At 47.7% G+C, this 21,362-nt stretch overlaps 1 protein-coding gene across 3 annotated transcripts; it reads right to left on the bottom strand.

Annotated features, from left to right (window-relative positions):
* Nucleotides 1-329: 329 nt before the first annotated feature.
* NRROS (negative regulator of reactive oxygen species) lies at nt 330-20,764 on the bottom strand. 3 transcript variants are annotated; one of them, XM_049879612.1, is made up of 4 exons: nt 20,516-20,764; nt 10,005-10,080; nt 6,656-6,776; nt 330-2,566 (listed from the first exon to the last, which is right to left on the bottom strand). In XM_049879612.1, exons 3-4 carry the CDS (start codon nt 6,761-6,763, stop codon nt 590-592), a joined length of 2,085 nt encoding a protein of 694 aa, XP_049735569.1. In that variant the 5' UTR covers nt 6,764-6,776; nt 10,005-10,080; nt 20,516-20,764; the 3' UTR covers nt 330-589. The 3 variants fall into 3 exon arrangements, with proteins under 3 accessions (XP_049735569.1, XP_049735558.1, XP_049735550.1); XM_049879601.1 differs by lacking the exon at nt 10,005-10,080; XM_049879593.1 differs by lacking the exon at nt 10,005-10,080 and having other exon boundaries at nt 20,567-20,763.
* Between the last annotated feature and the right edge of the window lie 598 nt (nt 20,765-21,362).

Below are 21,362 nucleotides of genomic sequence, written 5' to 3'. Positions count from 1 at the left end.
ACAAATCCAGGGCGCCTGGAGACAGCCCTGCCATGGCCCACTCTTGGTTGGTATTCCAAGCCGACTGAGACAGGAGATGAGAGCTCTCATCTCATGCAGATTCCTCAACTCTCCTGGAAATTCATGTTTTTGGTGAATCCCAGGGGGCACTGACTCTCACCACCCACAGAAAGAGCCCTTGGAGTTGTTTGTTGGGTCGGATAGCACAGAATCGCTGCCCTTTCTCACTGAGCTCCACGGATGCCACCCAGAGAAGTCAGTGAAAACTAATTCAAGTGAAACTACTGAAGAACATGACGAAAAAACAAAACAAACAAAAAACCAGAAGCTGTATTTGAGTAAAAAAATATTTGAGACACATTGTCTTTTATTGTCACAGGATGTTACTTAATAAATACTTTACCAGGTTGATGATGACAAAGGATAATGGCGAAGGAAGTACAAGGGGGACTAAGAGATGGAAACGCTTTACATTTTAATTTAAACCCCAATTCATCAGGCTTGGCCTCTGCACGGGATCTTGAAACCTAGCAGAGAAAGTGTCCTGACACGTGTGGGCCAAATTTCTAACCTCGGCAAGCAGCCAGCATCAGTATATGGAAGACCAGTGGCAGCGGCTCTTGATTACCTGAAGCAGAGGCTTCTTAAAAGTGAGGAAGATGACCGTACAGGCCACCAGCAGGGTGAGGCAGCTGGGGAGAATGAGCACGAGGTACAGGAGGCCCATGTCCACCCGCTCCCATTTACAGTCCTGAGGCACCTCTCTGGGTAGGTCCACCACGCGGATGACCTTGGAGGAGAGGTTGCAAGTGATCATTGCCAAGTCGGGGATGCGCAGCGTCTGCAGGCGCTGCAGGGCGCCCCAGCCCTCCACCCCACAGCAGTCATATGGATTCTGACTGAGGTAGATGGTCCGTAGGCTCCTCAGGAGCTGCTCAGACGCAGCCCTCTGGGGAAGGGCTGTGAGGCAGTTTCTGCGGAGATCCAGGGTCTGCAGGGACAGGCTTCCCCCAAACCTGGGGAAACTGGTCAAGGAATTCCCTGACAGATCCAAGTCCCTCAGATTCCCAAACCCAGAGAAGTCCAACTCCGTGAAGCTGGAACTGAGTCCCACATTCCTGAGAGACAGGACTTGTAACGTGGGGGCAATATCCTGGAGAGGGGTGATGCTCGCATTCAGAATCCCCCAATTGCTGGACAGGTCTAAGTGAGTGAGGAGGGTCCCCTGGAACGGGCAGTCTTGTAGGGCCCCCAGTCCACATCCCTCCAGAGAGAGGCTCCTCAACGACACCATATTCCTAAAATCTACACAGCTGGGGGGGCCCACCCGGTCTAAGTGGACTGGCAGGGGACAAAGTGAGATCTGATTATGGCTCATGTCAAGTGTAGTGATGTTACTGGCATCAGCCAAAAGGCCAGTGGGGACACCCAGGAGCTGGTTGGAGCTCAGGTTGAATACCTGGAGGCTCCGTAGACAGCTGGTGAGCCCTGGAGTCCACTGCAGCTCAGACAGTTGGTTCTGGCTCAAGTCCAGCTCCGTGAGTGCTCCTGGGGGCTCATGCTCCCGGATGTGCAGCGACATCAGGCAATTCTGGTTGAGGTTCAGGTGGAAGAGGGAAGGCATTTTCTTCAGGAAGCCATCTGGCAGGTATTGGAACTGGTTCTGGCTCAGATCTAGGAAGCGGAGATCTGAGAGGTCGCTGGAAGCAAACTCTTCCCAGAGGTTGACTGTGGTGATGTTGGTCACGTTGCCGTCCACCAGGAGGAACTGGGCCACCATCTCCTTCGGCGACGAGGTGTTGTACAGATCCTTGTAGAAGCCCATGTTGTTGTCCTGCAGCAGGAGGGTGTGCAGCTTGCTGTACTGGGGCAGGAGCGGGAAAAACAGCAGCTGATTATGAGACAGGTCCAGTGTCTCCAGCTCAAAGGCAGACTCTCCCCCTGATGCCAGGAACCACTCCAGGACATTGTAGCTGACATTGAGGAGCCGTAGCTTCGTGAGGCTGAAGTCCACAATGCAAGGAAGGTTATTATAGGCCAGGTTGAGATGTCTAAGCTCAGTCAAGCCATCGAAAGCACCACCCTCAATTTCAAAGATGTAGTTCCTCTGCAAATCCAGCTCCTGGAGGTGCCCCAGACCCTCAAAGAAGGAGTCGTCGAGCCTCATGATGGTGTTCCTCCCCAGGAACACAGACTCCAGCGATGAGAGGTTCTGGAGCATGAGGGCCACCATGTCTTCTGTCAGGGAGTTTCCTGACAAGTCCAGCCTCCGCAGACCCTGGAGGGTGTGGAAAGCAGCAGCTGTCTCCTTGTAGTTCTCTGAAAGGGCGTTGTCAGCGAGATACAGGCTGTGCAGGTGGGCTTGCTCCTGGAAGGCACCACGGTTGATGCTCTCCAGGTGGCAGCTGTGCAGACTGAGGCTCTCCAGGTGAGGGTAGTGCTGGAGGGAATGGTTCCATAGGGTCTTGAGAGGGTTGGCATCCAGGATGAGCGTCTGGGAATACGGTGAGAGATCACTGGGCACTGAAGCAAGGCGCCGCTTTCGGCAGTCGGCGACTCCACCCACCTAGGTCCAAAAACACATCAGTCAGCAGGAAGGAGCCTCAGAAGGAAACGTTTATATAGAGAACCTCAGCTCATTTACAGGACTATTCCTGCAACAACTGGGAGCACCTCTAGAGATTATGATTTTAAAAATAGGATAGGAAACCGTAGAATGAAAGGAAACTCTTCTTTGTTCCTTCGCATCACACTCAAATAGGTAGTTAGGAGCTAAGCTCTAGGCCTCAGTTAAAACAGAACATTAGGGAAGGATCTGGGTACCTGCTCATCAGGTGCTGAGAGTTGACAACTGTATTTGCAGTTTAGTTTTGACTACAAGAAGGACTGAAAACCAGGTCTCTTCCTGGATTTGAATCCCACTTCTGCCACCAATTTCCTGTGTTACCATGGGTGAGAAAAATAATACCTACTTAGGAGGATTGTTGTGAGGTTAAATGAGAGAATGCACACAGAGAACTCAGCACAGCACCTAGCACACAGTCAGCACTTGATAAATGGTCACTATTACATCGTTGGAAAACCTAGTGGGCGTAGTGGTTAGGAGCTATGGCTGCTAACCAAAGGTCAGCAGTTTGAATCCACCAGGCACTCCTTGGAAGCTCTATGGAACAGCTCTACTCTGTCCTATAAGGTTGCTGTGAGTCGGAATCGACTCGACGGCAACGGGTATTTTTTGTTTGTTTTATCGCATTGTTATCACTATCCCCAGAACACCTGTGTATCCAATAGAGACACTGCCCAGTAACCCACAGTGCTGTGGCATCTTCATTTCACCAGATGCAGTTTTACCTGGGAGGCTTCCCTACATCTGGATTGATAAATATTGCAATTTACAGAGTGCTTAGAGGCCAACGCCACCTCCAATTGTACAGTAAAGTGGGGAGGCAGTGAGGAGCAGTGAAGTGTCAATGGCAGGGCTGGGACCAGAGCCCAGAGCTCCCAACGTCCAACTCAGTGCCCTTCCCAAATGATTGTGCAGGACAAGACAGCAGGGGGCATGGAAGGGAACCTGGCATCACTGCAGAAACCACACAGGCCTCAGGATACTTGAACTCAGCCCAATGTTCTACAAGACTGGCAAAAACAGTCAGCCGCGGGTTATCAGCTATATGTCCAGAAAAAAAAATTCTTTAAGTGATAGGATGGGAGAGCAATGGCATGCCTTTCTACAGGTTGGTCGGTAAGACAAATCCAGTGATTGCCTGGAATTGTGGGCCCAACCCCACAGGCCAAGTGGAGTGGTGGAACAGGGGAGAAAAATCCTGCTATAGAGAAAGAAACACAGGTTTTGAGGATGTTATGGATTGAATTGTGTTCCCCAAAAATATACCTGTGGATGGAGCCCTGGTGGCTCAATGGTTAAGAGCTCCGCCGCTAACCAAAAGGTTGGCAGTTTGAATCCACCAGCCACTCCTTGGAAACCCTATAGGGCAGTTCTACTCTGAACTTTTTAAAAAGATATTATCTATCCCTTTTTTCTTTTTAACAAAAATGAGACCACACTCTATAAACTGTTCAGTAATCTATTTTTTTGTCAGCAATAGATGCTAGACATGGTGCCTTAGCAACTCAAATACATTCATTCACATTCTTTTTGTTGTTGTGTGCTGTCGAGCCAATTCCAACTCACAGCGATCCTAGAGGACAGAGTTGCCCCCATAGGATTTCCAAGGCTGTAATCTTTAAGGGACCAGATCATCAGGTCTTTTCTCCCGTGGTTAGCAGCTGAGCGCTTAACCATTGTACCACCAGGGGTCCTGATATTCTTTTTAGCAACTGTGTAATTAGTTCATTGCATGAATAGTCCAGTGGTTAAAAGCAAGAGTTCTAGAGTCAGACACTCTGGGGTCCAGCTTTTTATCAAATGGGTGACCTTGGGCTGTTACCTCAAGCATGCAGGTCCTCCATTATCCCATCTGTCAAGTGAAAATTATACTTGTAATGTTCTCATAGGGTTTTTTTTTTTTGAAGATTCAATGAGATTGTTCATGTAAAACACTTAGAACTTGGCACATAATTGCTTAATAAATGATAGCTGTAATTATTAGCTTGATCAAATGAATTAATCTGCTATTGTTGTGCATTTGAGTTGTTTCTAATTTCCAGAAGAACATTAGAATGAATTTGTCAAGTTGTTTTTACACTCTCCTCCCCCCTAAAAGTCTCTGGTATTTTTAGTTGAATTGTGTTACAACTATGAATTAATTTGGGGGAGAACTGACATCTTTAGAAACTTGAATCTCCCCATTCAGAAACAAGCTGTATTTCTTTATTTGAGTAGGTGTTGGTCTCCCCTCTCCGCAGGGACTCTCTAGAGAATGCAGTGGTTAGGGGCTTTCCCAAAGCTGTGAGACCCTGCTTCACCACGGCAGCTGCAGTCTTGGGGTCACGCCTCTGCAAGTCCCAGCAGCCCCACTGAGGTGCTGCAAAAGGACTGTGTGGCCGTCAGAGTCCAAAGAGCCTTACCATGTCCAGTTTATTAGAATGTTTCATGGCTTGTGCAGTGAGGGGCAATAGAGGTTATGGGGACTCTTGAACTCTCAGGCCCCAACTCAAAAGGAAAGAAAAGCCGACCAGTCGCTGTCCAATAGATTCCAACTCGTGGCGACCAAAGGGGAGTCAGAGTAGAGCTGTGCTCCATAGGGTTTCCAACGGCTGGTTTTTCGGAAGTAGATTGCTAAGCCTTTTTTCTCAGGCACCTCTGAGTGGACTCCAACCACCGACCTTTCAGTTAGCAGCTGAGCGCTTAACTGTTTGCACCACCCAGGGACTCCTCAATTCCAAAGAGCTGCAGGAAATCCACTCTTTGAGCTCACTGGCAGCCAAGTCCCTAGTCCTGCCCACGAGACTGGAGAGGGTCAGGCAGAGAGTCTAGCCTGAACCCTGAAAGGTTGTCAAAGAATTCACGCTATTTCCTCCTCTTCCTGTGCCTGGTAACCCTGAATAGCTGCCATGAGGCTGATCTACTGCCCCGTAAGGGAATGGTGGAAGTCTGTCTAGCAGACACTGGTAATAATAAAACAACAACAGACAAGACAAATAGCACTTACTACATACTAGGCACTGTTTTGAGTGATTTACATATATTAATTCATTGAATCTTCATAACAACACATCGTTATGGTATGATTAGTGGGTACTACTACTAGCAGGGAGCCCTAATGGTGCAGTGGTTAAATGCTACAGCTGCTAACGTAAAGGCTGGCAATTTGAACCCACCAGCCACTCCATGGAAGCCCTATGGGCGCAGTACTACTCTGTCCTATATGGCTGTTATGAGTCGGAATCAACTTGACAGCATCGGGTTTGGTTTTTTTGGTACTATTATTAACTCCATACTTTACAGATGAGGAAACTGAGGTACAGACTGCCACCTCCCTACCCTCAATGTCAGCAGCTAGTAAGTGGTGGAGCTGAGATTTAAGCCTGGCCAGTCTGGCTTCAGAGTTTGTGCTCATAACCCCCACACCATACTTGTAACCCCTCAAGCAGACTCTTGACATCACTTAGTTAGGGGGAAAGGAAAAGAAGTTTCTGGAAGTTGTTAGGGCCCAAGTCTGTTTCTGCACAGGCTGAAAGCCCTGCAGAAGGTAACCATACAAGCTCAGGGACCACTCCCTGGCTCTCCATAAACCTAAGCGTGATCAAGGATGCTGCTCTGAGTACCGTGTGGGCTGCATGCTCTCCAGTCCAGCTGTTTGACCCCTTGCTATTGGCTCATACACAGAGTCTGAGGCAGGGGTCCCGCAATGTTAGTGTGCCTTGTCCAGAGATTCTGATACCATTAGTGGGGCTCAATCTCCAAGATTTTTAACAAGGTGTTCTTGTTCTAGGTGGCTGACCTACGCCTATCTCTGGAGTGTCCTGTTTTCAGCAGGTGTGAATAAGGTGGGGCCAGCAGTGCCCAGCCTTTCCCAGGAATCATCTTGGAAAAGCTTTGGTTAAAGAGCAGCTTCCACATGGCATTGTGCTAGGCAGATGTAGAGTGATTCAGACTCATTTCCTGCCCTCCTGGACTGACAATCCGTCAGCTTTCCAAACCTTGTCAGGACAGGAGCAATAGGCAACTCAGAGTTCCCCAGGGAAAGCTCACCGACTTGCAGCCCCCTTGGGAAGCTGCTGTGGCCATTCCACTTCCGCTTCTCCATTCCACTGTCAAGAAGTGAAAACCCAGGCAGAGCCAAAGGGGCAGCAACTCCATCTCAAGTGCAGCCCTGTGAACAAAGGGCAGAGAAGAAGCAAGTAAGAAGTAAATAAGGACATCCCGAAGGCTGCTTTGCACTCTCTCAGTACAAAGAGCCAGCTCCCAGTTATCTCTGGTCTTGGAGGCCCACAGCCACCTAGAGGTGGAAACCCACAGGTTATTCAAATACCTCAATTTAGCCAAGACTTAACCTTTCACCAAAACTGTCAACATAAACTCCTTTTCATTTTGCCTTTACCATTTGATGGCAGGTGGCTGAACAAGGAAACTCTCAAGGGTTCAGCAACAGGAGACAGAAGCCAAGGACTTGAGTAACCAGGTCTGAAGTTGCCTGGAGTTTCCCATGTTTTGTTATTCTACTGATACATTCTTCCAATAGCTCCAATGTGCCTGACGCACAGCATGAGCTGAATAAATCTTTGTTGAATGAATGAATCCATGAATAAATAAATGGTCAACTGGGATCGAAGTGTTAATTGTAGCCTCTGGTCTAGCAGAGTTATTGTCTTGCTGACATAAGACTTTTAGAAAAGAGGAGATCTCCTTGGTTAGCCCTTTGAAAAAAGATGGTGATATTTTGCCGGAAAAAGTGAGTGGAAACTGAAAAAGCAATCTTCAGGGATAATAAGGGTGATTGATGAAGTGTGGTTATCAACCGTCATGCCTAGTCAGTGAACACAGAGAAGTCATGAGAAGACTTAAAAATACATACGCCAACAGATGTTCAGAAGTAGGAGGAACCCTAAGGGAAACGGAATAGGTCCTCACCATCACATTTTTATACAAAGGCTCAGACAGAGATGATAAATGGCTTTTTCGAGGTTCCAGAGCTGGTAAGTAGAAGCAGCCTCCAGGCCTCCCTCCCTGAGCACCAGGATGAGTTACCAGGAGAAGCTGTATAATTTCCCCTCCCTGCCCCCCTGTTGGTGGGAATTGACTACCCTCCTCCTGGGAGAGTTGATTGTCCAGCGGCATCCCCTCCATGCTCTGCTCAGAATCAGAAAGAAGTACCTGGACTCAGCATTCCATCTGCCCATCCTCTCTTGGACATCCACCCAGGAAGGACCACAGAGCCTGCTCTCCATTCTTCTGGGCTGGCAGCACCAGTGCTCACCTGAACCTCCCCACCTCTTCATCCACAGCTGCACCGCACAGACCTTTTAGCCTGACACATCTGGGCTATCTTGGGTCCCTTCCTCTTTCCCCTTCTTCAAATAAGTTTACACATTTAGAAGGCTAATCTTAACTTCCTGGCCAGATTTGAATACTCACCAGTGAAAACAGACTAATAGAAAAGCTAAGTGAAACCGGGTAAATCAACTTGAACCTTCTCTTCAGGCCAGGCCAGCTCTCCTTACCACAGAGGGAGCCTCTAGTGCAGAATTCATCGGTATGTGCTGGACACTGGGAATCCCCTTCCCAGACCTTCCTTCCGCTTCTGCACCTGTGCAGGCACGGACATGCACAGGGCACAGATGGCACAAGCAGAGCCACATGGGCTCCTGTGCTCAGAATCCTCCTGGCACCCTGCCCCATCACCCACACCATGGTTACAGCCATGGGATCACTGCCCAGCTCGAGGTAAGGTTGCCCAATTTGGCAAATGACAAGACAGCCAGTTACCTTTGAATTTCAGATTAACAACAAATGACTTTTTAGTATAAGCACGTCTCAAATTTCACTTAGCGTCCTGTATTTTATCTAGGAGAGACAGGGAGACTGAAAGCTGGCACCTACTCCCTCCCTCTTTCCCTCCCTCCCTCACCCCCTCTGTCAGGTTGGGGATGGTGCCTGCTTCTGTGACACTGGCCCTTCTAGGACAGTCAGCCCCATATATTCAAATACTGAGGCTAGATGTGTACAGGGCAAGAATGTGATTTCTTCAGAGAGAATGTAATCTTTTCACAGTGGAATGTGAGTTTTGTCTGGCGTTACGTATATCCAGGAGTGTAATTTTCATTTCTGGATCACCAAGCATATTTTTACAGATTAAAACATATCCTCTTTCCTCCTAAACTCAGCCAACCGACCCAGAAAACCTCCTACTGTGCCCTCTGGGCAACTCCTTCTCCCATGAGGCAACATAGGAAGTTTATGGGATTTGGAACCACACAGTCTGGGGTTTGAATTCTGGGTCCATTATTTGTTGTTTGGCCTTAAGCAGTTCATATCAAGTCTCTGAGACTTAGATTATTCTTCTGTAAAATAGGAATAGTAATAACTATTCACAGAGTTTTTATGCAGCTCAAATAGCATAATATATGTGAAAGTGCTTCACTAACTGTGAAGGTAGTTAATAAGGTCATTATTAGTTCTGAGTTCCAAACACCAGTGTATAATCTCCAAGGTAATTCAACCACTACAGAAAGCAGATAAAAGAATAAATAATTTGGTAGAAGGATGAATATGTCATTATACCAATTAAATATATAAAAAGCATACTGAAAGACTGGACTCAAAATTCTACATTAATAAATTCAATGACCACACCAAAGTGTACTATAGGCAGTGCTGAGAACAAGGTCAGGAATGGTTGACTATGTGGGCTGAGGGCTGTTTGTCTTCAGATCTGTGCTTCACCCTTCCCCTGCTCTACTCTGTATCCCAGGTGGCTGACTTCTGAAGGCTCTGTTTCCCAGGCTCCAGGGGTCATCTGGTCTCTAGCTGGTTTAGCCAATGGGAGATACTAGTGGGAGATTCCAGGACAGAAAGAGGAGAGAACCCAGTGTATTTCTCTCCTTTCCTCTCGACCTTGGACAGAGACTTCTTGAGCTTCCTCTGGTGACCACAGCCCCTAGGCTCTGAAAGTAGCACTACCTCCATGTCTTATTCCCCCTCTTCCTCAACTCCCCCCAGGACAGGTAGCAGCTTCCTGAAGTTGCTAATCTTTGGGTTGACTGTCTACTGCTTGGTTGACTTTTCAGCCTCTTCCATCATGTGTAGCCAGTTTTCTGCATTCAATTTCTTGTGTTTTAAATAATCTGGGTGTCTCTGCTTCCTGGTTGGACCCTGACTGATACAATGATGTGAGAAAGGCTTTGAGGCGGTGCTGAACAAAGAGATATAGAATGGCTCTGAAAACGAATAAAAGACTTCCAAAATAATAACCATTCTGGTGAAGAAAAATCTCCCTGGAGTGTGTAGCTAAAGAAAGGGCCCTCAGAGCTATGGCAGTGCAGAGAGTACATGATAAACAGTTTGGATGTCATGTGTCACTGGGAAATCCACAAACTCTCACCTGTGTGCACGGGACAGCTATCCCTGCACTCATGCTCAACCTCGGTTGGATGAGGACCACTCAACAGCGTCTCCAGCTGTAAAAGAGTATCTAAGCTTGAGTGTGCAAATAAAGAACTGTCCCACTTTACTCCCATCTCTGACACCTTCTGAAAGATACATATTTTTTAAGTCAAATGTTGCTGATCTTATTACACTCTTGGTGGAGAAATGGAAGTCAGTGGAAAACAATTATAATGGAAGGCACAGATGGTAGGACAGCACTGATAATTTAAATGAGGTAATCCGGAACCTGTCCTCATTATAATTAAAAGGCTTGGATCACGGGTTCCCTTCTTATGGGCTGTCACCCACTAAGGGAGTCACAGAGTTAATACAAAGGAACTGCGAATCAACCTGTATTTCAAGTACTGTCTGAATAAGTACTATGTCTCCTGATCTGGGTGGCCCCTGGGGAGACACCCTATAGAAAACCTGAGACCCTGACATGGGAAGCAGATGGCATTAACAGATTCTTCTTGTATCTATCCTTCTTAAACCAGATAACAAAATCAAAGTGTCTCCAGTGTAGAGTCTGGAAAGTTCCATGCTCCTCACTACGGAGACTATAAACCCTATATTCTTTTATCCAGTTAACAGTTTCTATAAGGTCTCTATTTTTTATTCAGTGGTGGTTATCAGGATCATGGCAAAACCCAGAGACCATTAGCTTCTAATTAGTGAAAAGCTTTAAAGGACCAGACGCTGTTGACCCAGGTTCTATTAGAAGACAAGACTCTGTACTGTGTCTGTCATACATGTGACTTGGAAATAGTTAAGATTAGAGATCCTACCTCATGTTAAAGTGGCGTTTTCTTAGCTTTGCATTTATCCTTCTTTTTATTTTCTAACTATCCTGATCATCTCCAAAAAAAAAAAAAAAAAGCCAAACCTGTTGCCGTCGAGGCAATTCTGACCCCATAGGACAGAGTAGAACTGCCCCATAGGGTTTCCAAGGAGGAGCTAGTGGATTTAAACAGCTGACCTCTTTGTTAGCAGCTGTAGCTCTGAACCACTGCACCAAATATCCTTGCTGGTTCTTCTCTAAGAAGTCCTTGAGATATTAGGACCTCAACTGCTCACTGTTATCCCCCACGTAACCATTAATCTGGGGGCTATGCATTCTAGCTGGTTTTCATGGAAACCTGTGATTTAACCCCACTTCTGTCCCTTGTCTGAAAACAGCTGGGGTTCCATCGAGGCAGAACGTCAACGTGGCTTTCGGTCGGGCTTTGCTCCCTCCAGAGCTGGTTGAAATAAACAAGTGATGGAAACAGATTCATTTCATACATATACCGTGAATCAAGACTGTATTCTGAAACAAGAGAACACTAACAGGAAGAAGGCATACGGGCAGCAAAAGTTCCTCTTTGTTTTAGAAATTACGTTGCTTGGCTTTTTCTGTTTCCCCCCAAAATTAAAACAGGGAGGCAGGCCTGCTTCACTGACCCGATTGAAGGTAAAAGACGACGGACCAGATGGCCCCATAGGTTGTGTGGAACAATGAAATAGACGGGGTCATTCACCCCTTTTGGAAAGTGTACATCGGATTCTGCTGGAGGTGAGGCTGGAAGTTGGGGCCCTGCTTTCCTCCTCCGCTCCCATGACCACACCGGCTCTGGGGTCAGGACCACTCAGTTGATGAAGCTGGCCACTTGTAGGCCAAGGGAGAGCATCAGAGCAGGGAACACGTGGGTGATACTTTTGCAATGGACAGGGAACAAAGGGTGAGTGAAACTTTTTGACTGGTATCCACTTCCTAGAGTCCTGAAATTTCCATTTCATCGTCACAAGAATCAAAATAGTTCAGGAGGACAGCAGCATCCTTATTTCTGTCAGGCCCTCTGATCCTTAAGCATATACGTATATTACTTTTTTCACAAATGTATGTTGATTTTCCTGTATTAAAAAATTATTTTTTAACATTTTTCAAGAGTTCCTGAATTCTGAGTAGCTTTCTGTCATTACATAACATATGTAATCTTTAAGCACAAGGACCTGGGGAAGGGTCAGTCTACAAGCATTTTGACCATAAAAAGGTCTCCTCGTATGCAAAACATTTGGGAATAATATGGAGTAACTCCAGTCTGAGGTGGGTTTTTAGCAAAGGATGCTAGATTTCTAATATCCAGGGGGGCCCAGAATATTAGAAATGCTATTCAGCAAAAAGGCGTTGTCTCTTCTTGCTAGAGCTTCCCCAGGCACTCTCCCTGGATGGCTCCAGCCAGAGCTGGGACTGTAACCCCTTTGCTAAAGGAGCTGTTAGCAAGTGTTAAGATGGGCGTTATACACAGATTAGCATGAAATCGAGATTTTTCTCTTCAAAATAATCAGATAAATAGGAAAGGCTTTAAAGAAAGAGGCCTTGTGGAGAAAGTGGGTAGCTACCAGAGGCCAAAAAAACCTGTTGCCAGTCACGTCAATTCTGACTCACAGCGAACCTATAGGGCAGAGTAGAACTGCCTCGTCAAGTTTCCAAGGAGGACCTGTTGGATTTGAACTGCCAACCTTTTGTTAGTAGCCATTGCACTTAACCACTATGCCACCAGGGTTTCCGCTACCAGAGGTATGTTGTGTGAAAAACCCACTGCCGTCGTCGAGGACAGAGTAGAACTGCCCCATAGGGTTTCCGAGGCTGTAGATCTTTCCCCCGCAGAGCAGCTGGTGGGTTTGAACCACCGAACTTTCGGTGAGCAGCCAAGTGCTTAACCACTGCACCACCAAGGCTCCGTGTTGTATTACGTACAAATATTTATAGACTGGTCTGGGGGAGGGACTCTCCAGAAAGAGTACGCACAGGTGCAGTGTGCAAATATGCCGGTTACACCCAGGAACACCAAGGGCAGGGTACTAGACAGAGGGTTCCGAGAGAAAGGAGGCTGCCTTTGTCGAAAATAAAAACAAATCCCACTTGGGTTCCTGGGAGAAGGAGACGGCCAGCTAGTCACAGACCAAAGAGAATAAAGAACAGAAACCCCAGCGTGTGACCACGTCAGCGGTCAAACGATTCTTAAGCGAGAGGCATTTGAAAGCCTCAGGCAAGCAGCTTTGGTCTCTGATTCTTAGCCTAAACTTAGGGTGACCTCACCCCTTTCCAAATCTTCAAGCATGGCATCTCCCATGGTGAAACCAGCTGACATTCTGAGTCTCCAGATGTGGTGCGTTGGGAAGAGCACTTGTCGAAATGTTCACCCTGAGTCCACTCGTGAGTAAACAATCAGACCAACCTAGGCTGCAAGATGTCTTGTAAAACAACTGGCTTACACTCTTGAAAAAAGTCAAAAACTAGTTGCCATTGCACCGATTTCAACTCATGGCGACCCCAGGTGTGTCAGAGTACAACTGTGATCCGTAGGGTCTTCAATGACTGATTTTTTGGAAGGAGATGGCCAGGCCTTTCTTCTGAGGTGCCTCTAGGTGGACTCGAACCTCCAACCTTTTGGTTAGCATTCAAGGTCATAAAACAGCAAAGAAAGGCAAGAGTCAGGGGCTGGGGAAAGGGAGGAGGAGTGTCTGGGAACGGCTGAGGCTCTCGGCTCTGCTGGGATGGAGGTATAGGGACCGCCGCCTATCTTCTTCCCTTTGACTCTTCCTCTGGCACCTCGGGAACCCTGGTGGCATAGCGGTTAAGAGCTTGGCCTCTAACTAAAAATCTGGCAGTTAGAATCCACCAGTTGCTTCTCGGAAATCCTATGGGGCTATTCTACTCCATCCTATAGTTCTACTCTGTCCTATAGGGCCACTATGAGTCAGAATCGACTTGATGGCAAAGGGTTTGGTGTTTTTGGTTTTATGGTGCCTGCAGGCAGCCAGTGTGTGGAGCCTGTCTTTGAGCACTCCCTGCTCAGACTTCACTTCCTCAGGGCCACAAATGAGTCAACCGGATTCCCTATGTGAGGGGGCGGGGGAGAGGGGGCGGTGGTCAGCCCTTTAAAACCAGCAGAGGTCAGGGCACTCTGTCCTGTTTCATGGTCACAGCCTGCAACTTGGCCACAGGCCTTAAAAATGCAAATCTATCCCTCATTGGGGAGCTAAGACCTGGTTCCCACACAGCTGGTGGTAAATCACCTTTGTATATGAAAGACCCACGGGTATCGGGCATCGGCTTCGAACTTTTTATTTCCTTTCAGTATCACAGGTTTGTTCTCTGTGATCACTTCTGGGGTGGGGGTGACTATGTGACACCAGCCTTCTGCATAAGAGGAAGCAAATGAGACCTGTGTGGAGGAAGGGACCCTGGACTGAGGGTAAGAGTCCTAGAGACCTGAGCCCAAGTCTGGCTCCTCGGCTCCGGTGATGGCCTTGGGTGACGAGATACCTGCCCTGCCTACCTCCCAGGGTGTGTCAAGAGTGAATGAGAGAATGTGTGTGAAGGTAACGGAATGATGTAAAGCTTATTCAGGAGAGGCTTGGGGAGGGGACCCCCACCAATTCCTCCAAGGCCTGCGGCAGAATCCCTGCTAGGGGGCAGAAGTTTTTCTGTAGTGAGACACGGTAGGTATCGGAATTAGGGAAAGCAGAGTCCACGCAAACAGGGAGCTGGTTAAATAAATAAACCCGAGGAGCCGCAGCACCTTCTCCCATCTGTGTGAGCTGTTAGAGTGTGCACCTTGGGACGTTCAGGGGAGGCAAGGCCACCCAGAGTCTGGGCGAGTCTGTGGGCAGGGGTTAGAGATGATAACTAAAGCTCGTTGCCCAGAGTGGAATGGAAAGGAAAATATATCCCTGCGGCCTTGGTGTCCTTGTGATAGAGCACAGTTGAAGAGTGGAAGGACACGGATTCCTGACAAATGTGACCCCAGTAGTATAGTATTCAAGGTCTGGATAATAGTCCCCTGGGGCAGTGGTAGAATTCTCACTTTCCATGGGGAAGAACTGAGTTCAGTCCCCAGCCAACGCACCTCAAGTGCAGCTACCACCTGTCTGTCAGTGGAGGCATGCATGTGGCTATGAATAGATCTCAGCTGAGCTTACAGACTAAAACAGCTAAGCAAGAAAGGCCTGGCGATCTACATTCCAAAAATCAGCGAAAACCCTATGGATCACAATGGTCGGATCCACTTGTACATGGCACCCTACTCCATGGCAGTTAACGGCAATGATAGCTCCCAGATTGTGTTGCAGGCTCCTAACTGCAACAGCTAAGGTTGACTGAATGCTCACCTTGGTAGAGGTGGTATGCCAGGTGCTTTATAATAATCCTTACAAAGAACAAGCCTAGCAGGTAAATGTTATCATCCCCATTTTCTATGTGGTAAATTGGGGCTCATAAAGGTTAAGAAACCTTTAGGCCATAGAGCTAAAGAGTGTTAGAGCTGGAATTCAAACCCAGGTCTGTGAGTCTAGCATCAGTTCAACTTCGATACCACCAGCCCCGGGCACTCTGAGATACTCCTTATGCGTGACTAAATCCCTGCTTTTCACACACTGTTTCCTCTGTGGGGAAGTCCCTTTCTCTGGTCCTCTCCACCTGCTAAACTCCTAGTAACTTAACTTTTCCTCAACATTTTATTATACAGTAAAACCTGCAAAAGCTAGAACTTGTGTAAGGCGGAAACCTGTCAGAGAAGGAAAACGCAAATATTTTCCACTAAAATGAGCAATAGAGAAGTGGTAACACCGCATCCTGTCAGAAGCAGAGAACTTGTGAGACCTGGAAAAACAAGGCAGTCCTGAAGATGACCAGCTCTCATAGGTTTCACCGTAAATATTTTTGAACATACAGCAAAGTTGAAAACATTTAACAAGGATCACTGGCATACCCACCACCTAGATTCTACTACTAACATTTCACTATACTTGCTTTATGACATATCCACCCATCCTTCTATTCATCTTTTAATCCATCTTATTTTTACGTATTTCAAAATAAATTGCAGTCGTCAACATACTTCCCCCCAAATATTCAGTATGCCCATCAAGTAACTTTTTAAAAAATGTTCCTACTTTTTCAAACTTTTTGGTCATTTAACTGAAGAACATCCTGAGAAGGCAAAGTCAGTTATTTTCTTCGGGGAAAAAAAAAAAAGTTCCTGTAAGGAAAAATAAAAACTTGATAACCACCGCCTTAGTGTTCTCTGCCAGAATTAGTTCATACTAAAGTGTAAATAGCCGATATCCTCTTGAATATAGTGCTCCTCGGTGGGTATTTACGTATGTAATGACGAAAAGATAAGAAAGTTTTCATGCAGTTTCAGGATGGTAGGAGAGATATTTGTGTCCTTTTCAAAATTTCTCAAATCACACCAGGAAGGTGGTTATCGAGTGTAAGACTGATTTTTTTTTTTTTTCCTCTAAAGCTGATTTGGAGTCACAAAGGAATGAGGGTTAATGTGATTAATATAAAAAACTCCCTTCTCCAAAAGTAACAATGATTTCTAGGTATCCTTGGATAAAGCCAAGAGAATTGGAGTCTCCATAATAACAATAGCAGCATTTGAAGGGTGCAAAGGCTTCTTAAAGACATTTGATCTCATTTAATACTTGCCACAGTGCTATATAGAAATCATGATGATCTCCATTGACAGACGACAAACCCAAGACCTAAAGAAGCCAAAGATTGTTGAAGTCCCATAGTTTGTACATGGCCAAGCCAAAGCCAGAGCTGAGGTGTGGCCCATGTAGGAGGTGCTGGATGTGTGCCTGTCTGGGACAAATATGTGAGTATGTGAACGTTCAGCTGGGGTGTACAGATTATGTGTTTGCTGGTAAACAGCTACCCCATGGACCCCCGCCCCAGCTGCCCCTTCCTTGGAACTCCCAGGACCACCAGCACGATCCAGCAACAAAAGAGTTAACACCTGACCCAGCCCCCAGGACTCTGCTTCCAATGCCAATGTCCACTCTGCTTGGTCAGTGCCTGTGCCCTGCACTGCTTAATATTTTGAATAGCACTCCTCCCCACCTCCACCCTGCAGTGTGTCATGGGGTCAAGGTCTACTATGGGGATGAAGTAAACTGTTGACGCCATGGGGCGGCCTTATGACAAAAACAAGGGCCTTTTAGAGGTTGTGCAAAAGGAGCTACACAGCCTAGAAAAACTGGGGATTTAGAAGGAAATAAGAAGCCAGGATTATTAGCTACAGTGGAAGCTTCAGTTTAGGGACCCAAGGAAGGGCCCAAGAACTTAGAACAAGAGAAAGGCCATTGGGGGAGTCCCATGGGAAGGTCTCATGGTGCGAGGCTGGACATGAACCCACCTGAGGCTGAAGGAGGTGGCCCAGGGCCAGGTGGCCTGACCTGACCCTGCAGGCTCAGGGAGAGAGCTCAGCCTTGGTGGTCTGGTGGGACCTCCAAGGGGAGCCACTGCAAAGGTAGGAAAGACCCGAGAACTCAGGGCTGGATGAGGAGAGGAGCGACAATAAGGAGGACCAGGAGGGGACAGTGTCCAGCCCCACATCTAAAATGGAGTGATGTGAGGTTATTGGGAGAACACAAAGCGTACCCCAAAATGAGCCCCTGCCAGGCACTGTGGGTGCTGGGTTTCCTCAGACACTTAGGTCCTGATTGAGAAGAGCCTGGGAGAAAAGACAAACTCCCCAAGTGCTGTCTCCTGAGGAGAAACTCCCTTGCGTTGCTTTTCTCTCTTAGAGGTGGCAGCAAAGAGTTGCTGGGGCACAGGACATAGGACTGGTCAAGGTGGCTTTCTCACTTGGGACTGGAGGCTTCACAGGGCTTCGTGGCCACATTTAGTTCATCACTGGTGCCAGCCCTGCTCCTTGTGCCCACGTTGCTGGTGAGAACCATGACAAGGGTTCTACTTTCTCCCTTCTTCCCCCTGTGTAGTCTGAAATCAGTTGTGCCTTCCTTCAAGTAAGAAAAAACACATGTGGTTTGGTCTAAGCCCCTAGCCCACTGACTCTATATGCTTTGGAAATGAGTTGGTTTTGCCTGCCCACATTCATTTCTCCTTCTTGTGGTAACAGATCCAGTTTCCCTTTGCAGAAACTACTCTCTTCCTTTGTTACTCCATCCTCTTTTGGGTCTGACCCCAGATCCTACCTAGCTCCAGGAGTGAACCAGGCCTGACCCATCAGAGCCTTCTACTCCCTAATCACAGTGATTGGCTCATAATGGGCACGTCACAAAAGCAGGCCTATGAGAATCAATCTAAAGACGGTTGCTAGAACTATTTATTGGGAAAGAGGCTTTATCTTCCTGCTTCAGGTGCCAAACTGGTGGGATGTAGGCTTGGAGCTGCAGGCAGCCATCTTTATTATCAACTCCAGAGCCTCCTCCTGCTACACAGAGGAAAACAAACCTGAGGAATGGAGACAGATGAATTCCTGCCAATGCTTGAGCACCTGGATCCAGCCATGCCTGAAGCCACTGCCTGTAGACTTTCAGTTATTTGAATCAAAAAATATTCCTTCTTTTGCTGAAGCCAATTTGAGTTGGGTTTTTGTCACTTGCAACTAAAAGGGTCCTATCTAATATACCCCTGAGCTCAGGCTTATAGTTGCTTGTGAAACTTTATGAGATCCACGCATCGATGTCCCTTTTTTCCCCTCTCTCCTCACATCTGAGCTTTGGGAGATCATCACCCAACTTAGTCCAAGGCCCCTCACACAGTGAGCACATGATATCTGTTTGACGATGAGGTTGAGAACAATGGTTTGAACGGAAAAATGAATATAATAAAGAAGTTCTACAAAGGCAAAAAAATTCTGCATTATTTCTCACTGACGTGCAAAGACACATAGTGAGTACCAGTGAGCATAAAACAAAAATACCAAACCCACTGCCATAGAGTTGATTCCGACTCATAGTGACCCTATAGGACAGAGTAGAACTGCCCCATAGGGTTTCCAAGGAGTGGCTGGTGGATTCAAATGGCCAACTTTTTGGTTAGCAGCTGAGCTCTTAACCACCGCACCACCAGAGCTCCATCAGTGAGCAGAGGCACCTGTAATTATTTTATAGACAAGTATGTCCTGAGATAGTGTGTTCTCACTCATGGTCGAAAGCCCATCCTTCCCTAAATAATGTGTTACTCCCTGGATAAGAGTCTGGCATAAGACACGTAGAGTTGTCCACACAAGAGTCTAGTTTATGCTCTGTGATGTGGCTGCACACTGCAGCCAGAAAGCAAGTTAGAACCAATGCTTAGTGTCACTCTTCTGAGAGACTCAAGAAGACCACAGACAGATGGATATTGTCCTAACATAGGCCCCTGACACACACACGGGAAATCTGCTCTCTGTTTGGGAGGCTTCTGCTTTTGGATAATGGGTTTAAGGACGACTGGGGATTGGTTTTCATGAAGCTCCTGTGAGGGCGCCCAGGAGATGAAATCACTTTCTTTGTGAAGGAGGCTTTTTGTTTGTTTGTTTGTTTTGACCTAACAGCAGGAGTTGAAGTGCTCTTATGGGCCCATAATTCTAGTAACTCTCTGAGGTACACGTACAAACCTATGAGGCGTGTGAGAAAAAGAAATAAGTCTCAGAGCTATAACGCCTAGCAAACCACCAACGTTGCAGAAGGTGGAGGGGGCACAGGAAATCGTGGAGGGCAGCTCCGTCAGTGCTGAATGTTTCTATGTCCAGACTCCTAATGGACTGTACCCATCAAGGAGAAAACCTCCACATGATCCGCTCCCTCCCCTGGAAGCATACCACCTGGGGCCGGCCCTGTCAAGGGGCTCCAGTCTTAGGACCGACCCTGCCTCAGCCTCTTCGTCCCGGCCACAGACAGGCACGTGTTCTTCTCTCAAGGGCAAAGGGGAGCCGGCGCCCCATCCTGAGGGCTCCCGGGTGCATGGAGATATATGCTGAAGTTTCCAGAAGCCAGCCCACAGGGAGAGGCCAAGAGGGCTACAGAAGAGCAGTGGACGAGGCCTCGGAGGACCTGGGTTCTAGTCCCCCCTTTGCCACTTGCTAGCTGTGGGAAGCCTAGTGAATCTCCCAAAGACAAATGCTCTCTGGGGGAAGGCTTTGCCTGCCTGCTTCAGGGCTGTATCCCCAGAGCCTGGAACACACCACACAGATGGAAGGTATCTGTAAATGTGTGTTCTGTTAATGTGGCCATCTCAGTGTCTTCACCCACAGGTGGTGATTCTCCATCCATGCTGTGGGGCAGGAAAGGAGATCCAAGCCCTCAACACGCTGGGTATTCACAGAATGGTTTCACTGCATCCAGTTCACCCACCCAGGAGGAGGGAGGCAGTACTGTCCCCATTTCACAGATGTAAAAACAGACCCAGAAAAGTCTACTGTCCTGCTCACATTCTCCACGCAGCGCCAGGAATCAAACCCAGGTCTGATTCTGATGCCCTCTGTTTCCACTATACCAGGCCACCTTTTTCTGCTCCGTGACGGAGGTGTTCCCACCTACACCAGGGCCCTGGTGGAGCCCCCACACCAAGCACAGAAGCTACGGCATTGGATGGAGCAAGCCACGACTTCCCCGTCAGGCCCGAGCTGGGGGGCCATGGGGCTGACCTCCCACCGCCCACCTCGCCCCCAGCTCGCCCACCTTGAGAAGGCGGCTGCCCCACAGGGAGGCCTCCACGCAGGAAATACTCACGGCTCCCGCAGGCCCAGGCGGCTCGGCGGGGCGCATCCTCTCCAGGGGTGCGGCTCTGCAGGGGCTCGGGCTCCTCGAGAGCAGCCAGAGCGCGGGCTGGGCTGCCTCCTCTCTAGGGCATCAGGTTATTTTAGCACTTGCGGAAGGAACGGACGGAAACTGAAGTCACATGGAGAGCTAGCTGCTCAGCGACTCAGCACCCCGGGCTCACACAGAGCAGGCACCTTAGAGGGAACTGCAGCCTCGGGTGGCGCGGGGGAGGGGAGAGGGGTTTTTGAGGGATGGTTAGCTGGGGGACCTCGCCTGTGAGCTCTGCTGACTCAGGAACTCTTCTCCAAGGTTCTATCCAAAGACCAACTGGCAGAAACGTTGGGAATGAACAGGACACACGTTTTCCAGTTGTAAAGGGAGAGAGTCTCCCGTCTGGCAGGGTCAGTCACTCAGCTAATCTTTATTAATAATCTCCTTTGATGTGCTTCGCACTGTGCTAAGGAAAAAAAAAAGAAGAAAGAAATGGAAATTGCATTGCAATGGATTGTTAGGGGGTGCCATGTGCTTCTTGTTCATAGACTGCATGGATGGACTTTCTTTTTATTATTGTTCAAAACATGTATATGTATACACACATACATATATATAACATTTGCCAATTCAATATTTTTTACATGTACAGTTCAGAGATGCCAATTACATTAACCATGTTGTACAACCATCACCAGGATCCATTGCCAAGTTCTCCATTGCCATAAACAGATGGTGCTTCCTGAACAATGACTCCCCCTTTCTTCCTGCCCCT

This window comes from Elephas maximus, chromosome 1 (assembly GCF_024166365.1).
Source record: "Elephas maximus indicus isolate mEleMax1 chromosome 1, mEleMax1 primary haplotype, whole genome shotgun sequence".
NCBI lineage: Eukaryota > Metazoa > Chordata > Mammalia > Proboscidea > Elephantidae > Elephas > Elephas maximus.
The sequence above is the reverse complement of the archived record's forward strand: the minus strand, read 5'-3'. Positions and strand labels throughout refer to the sequence as shown.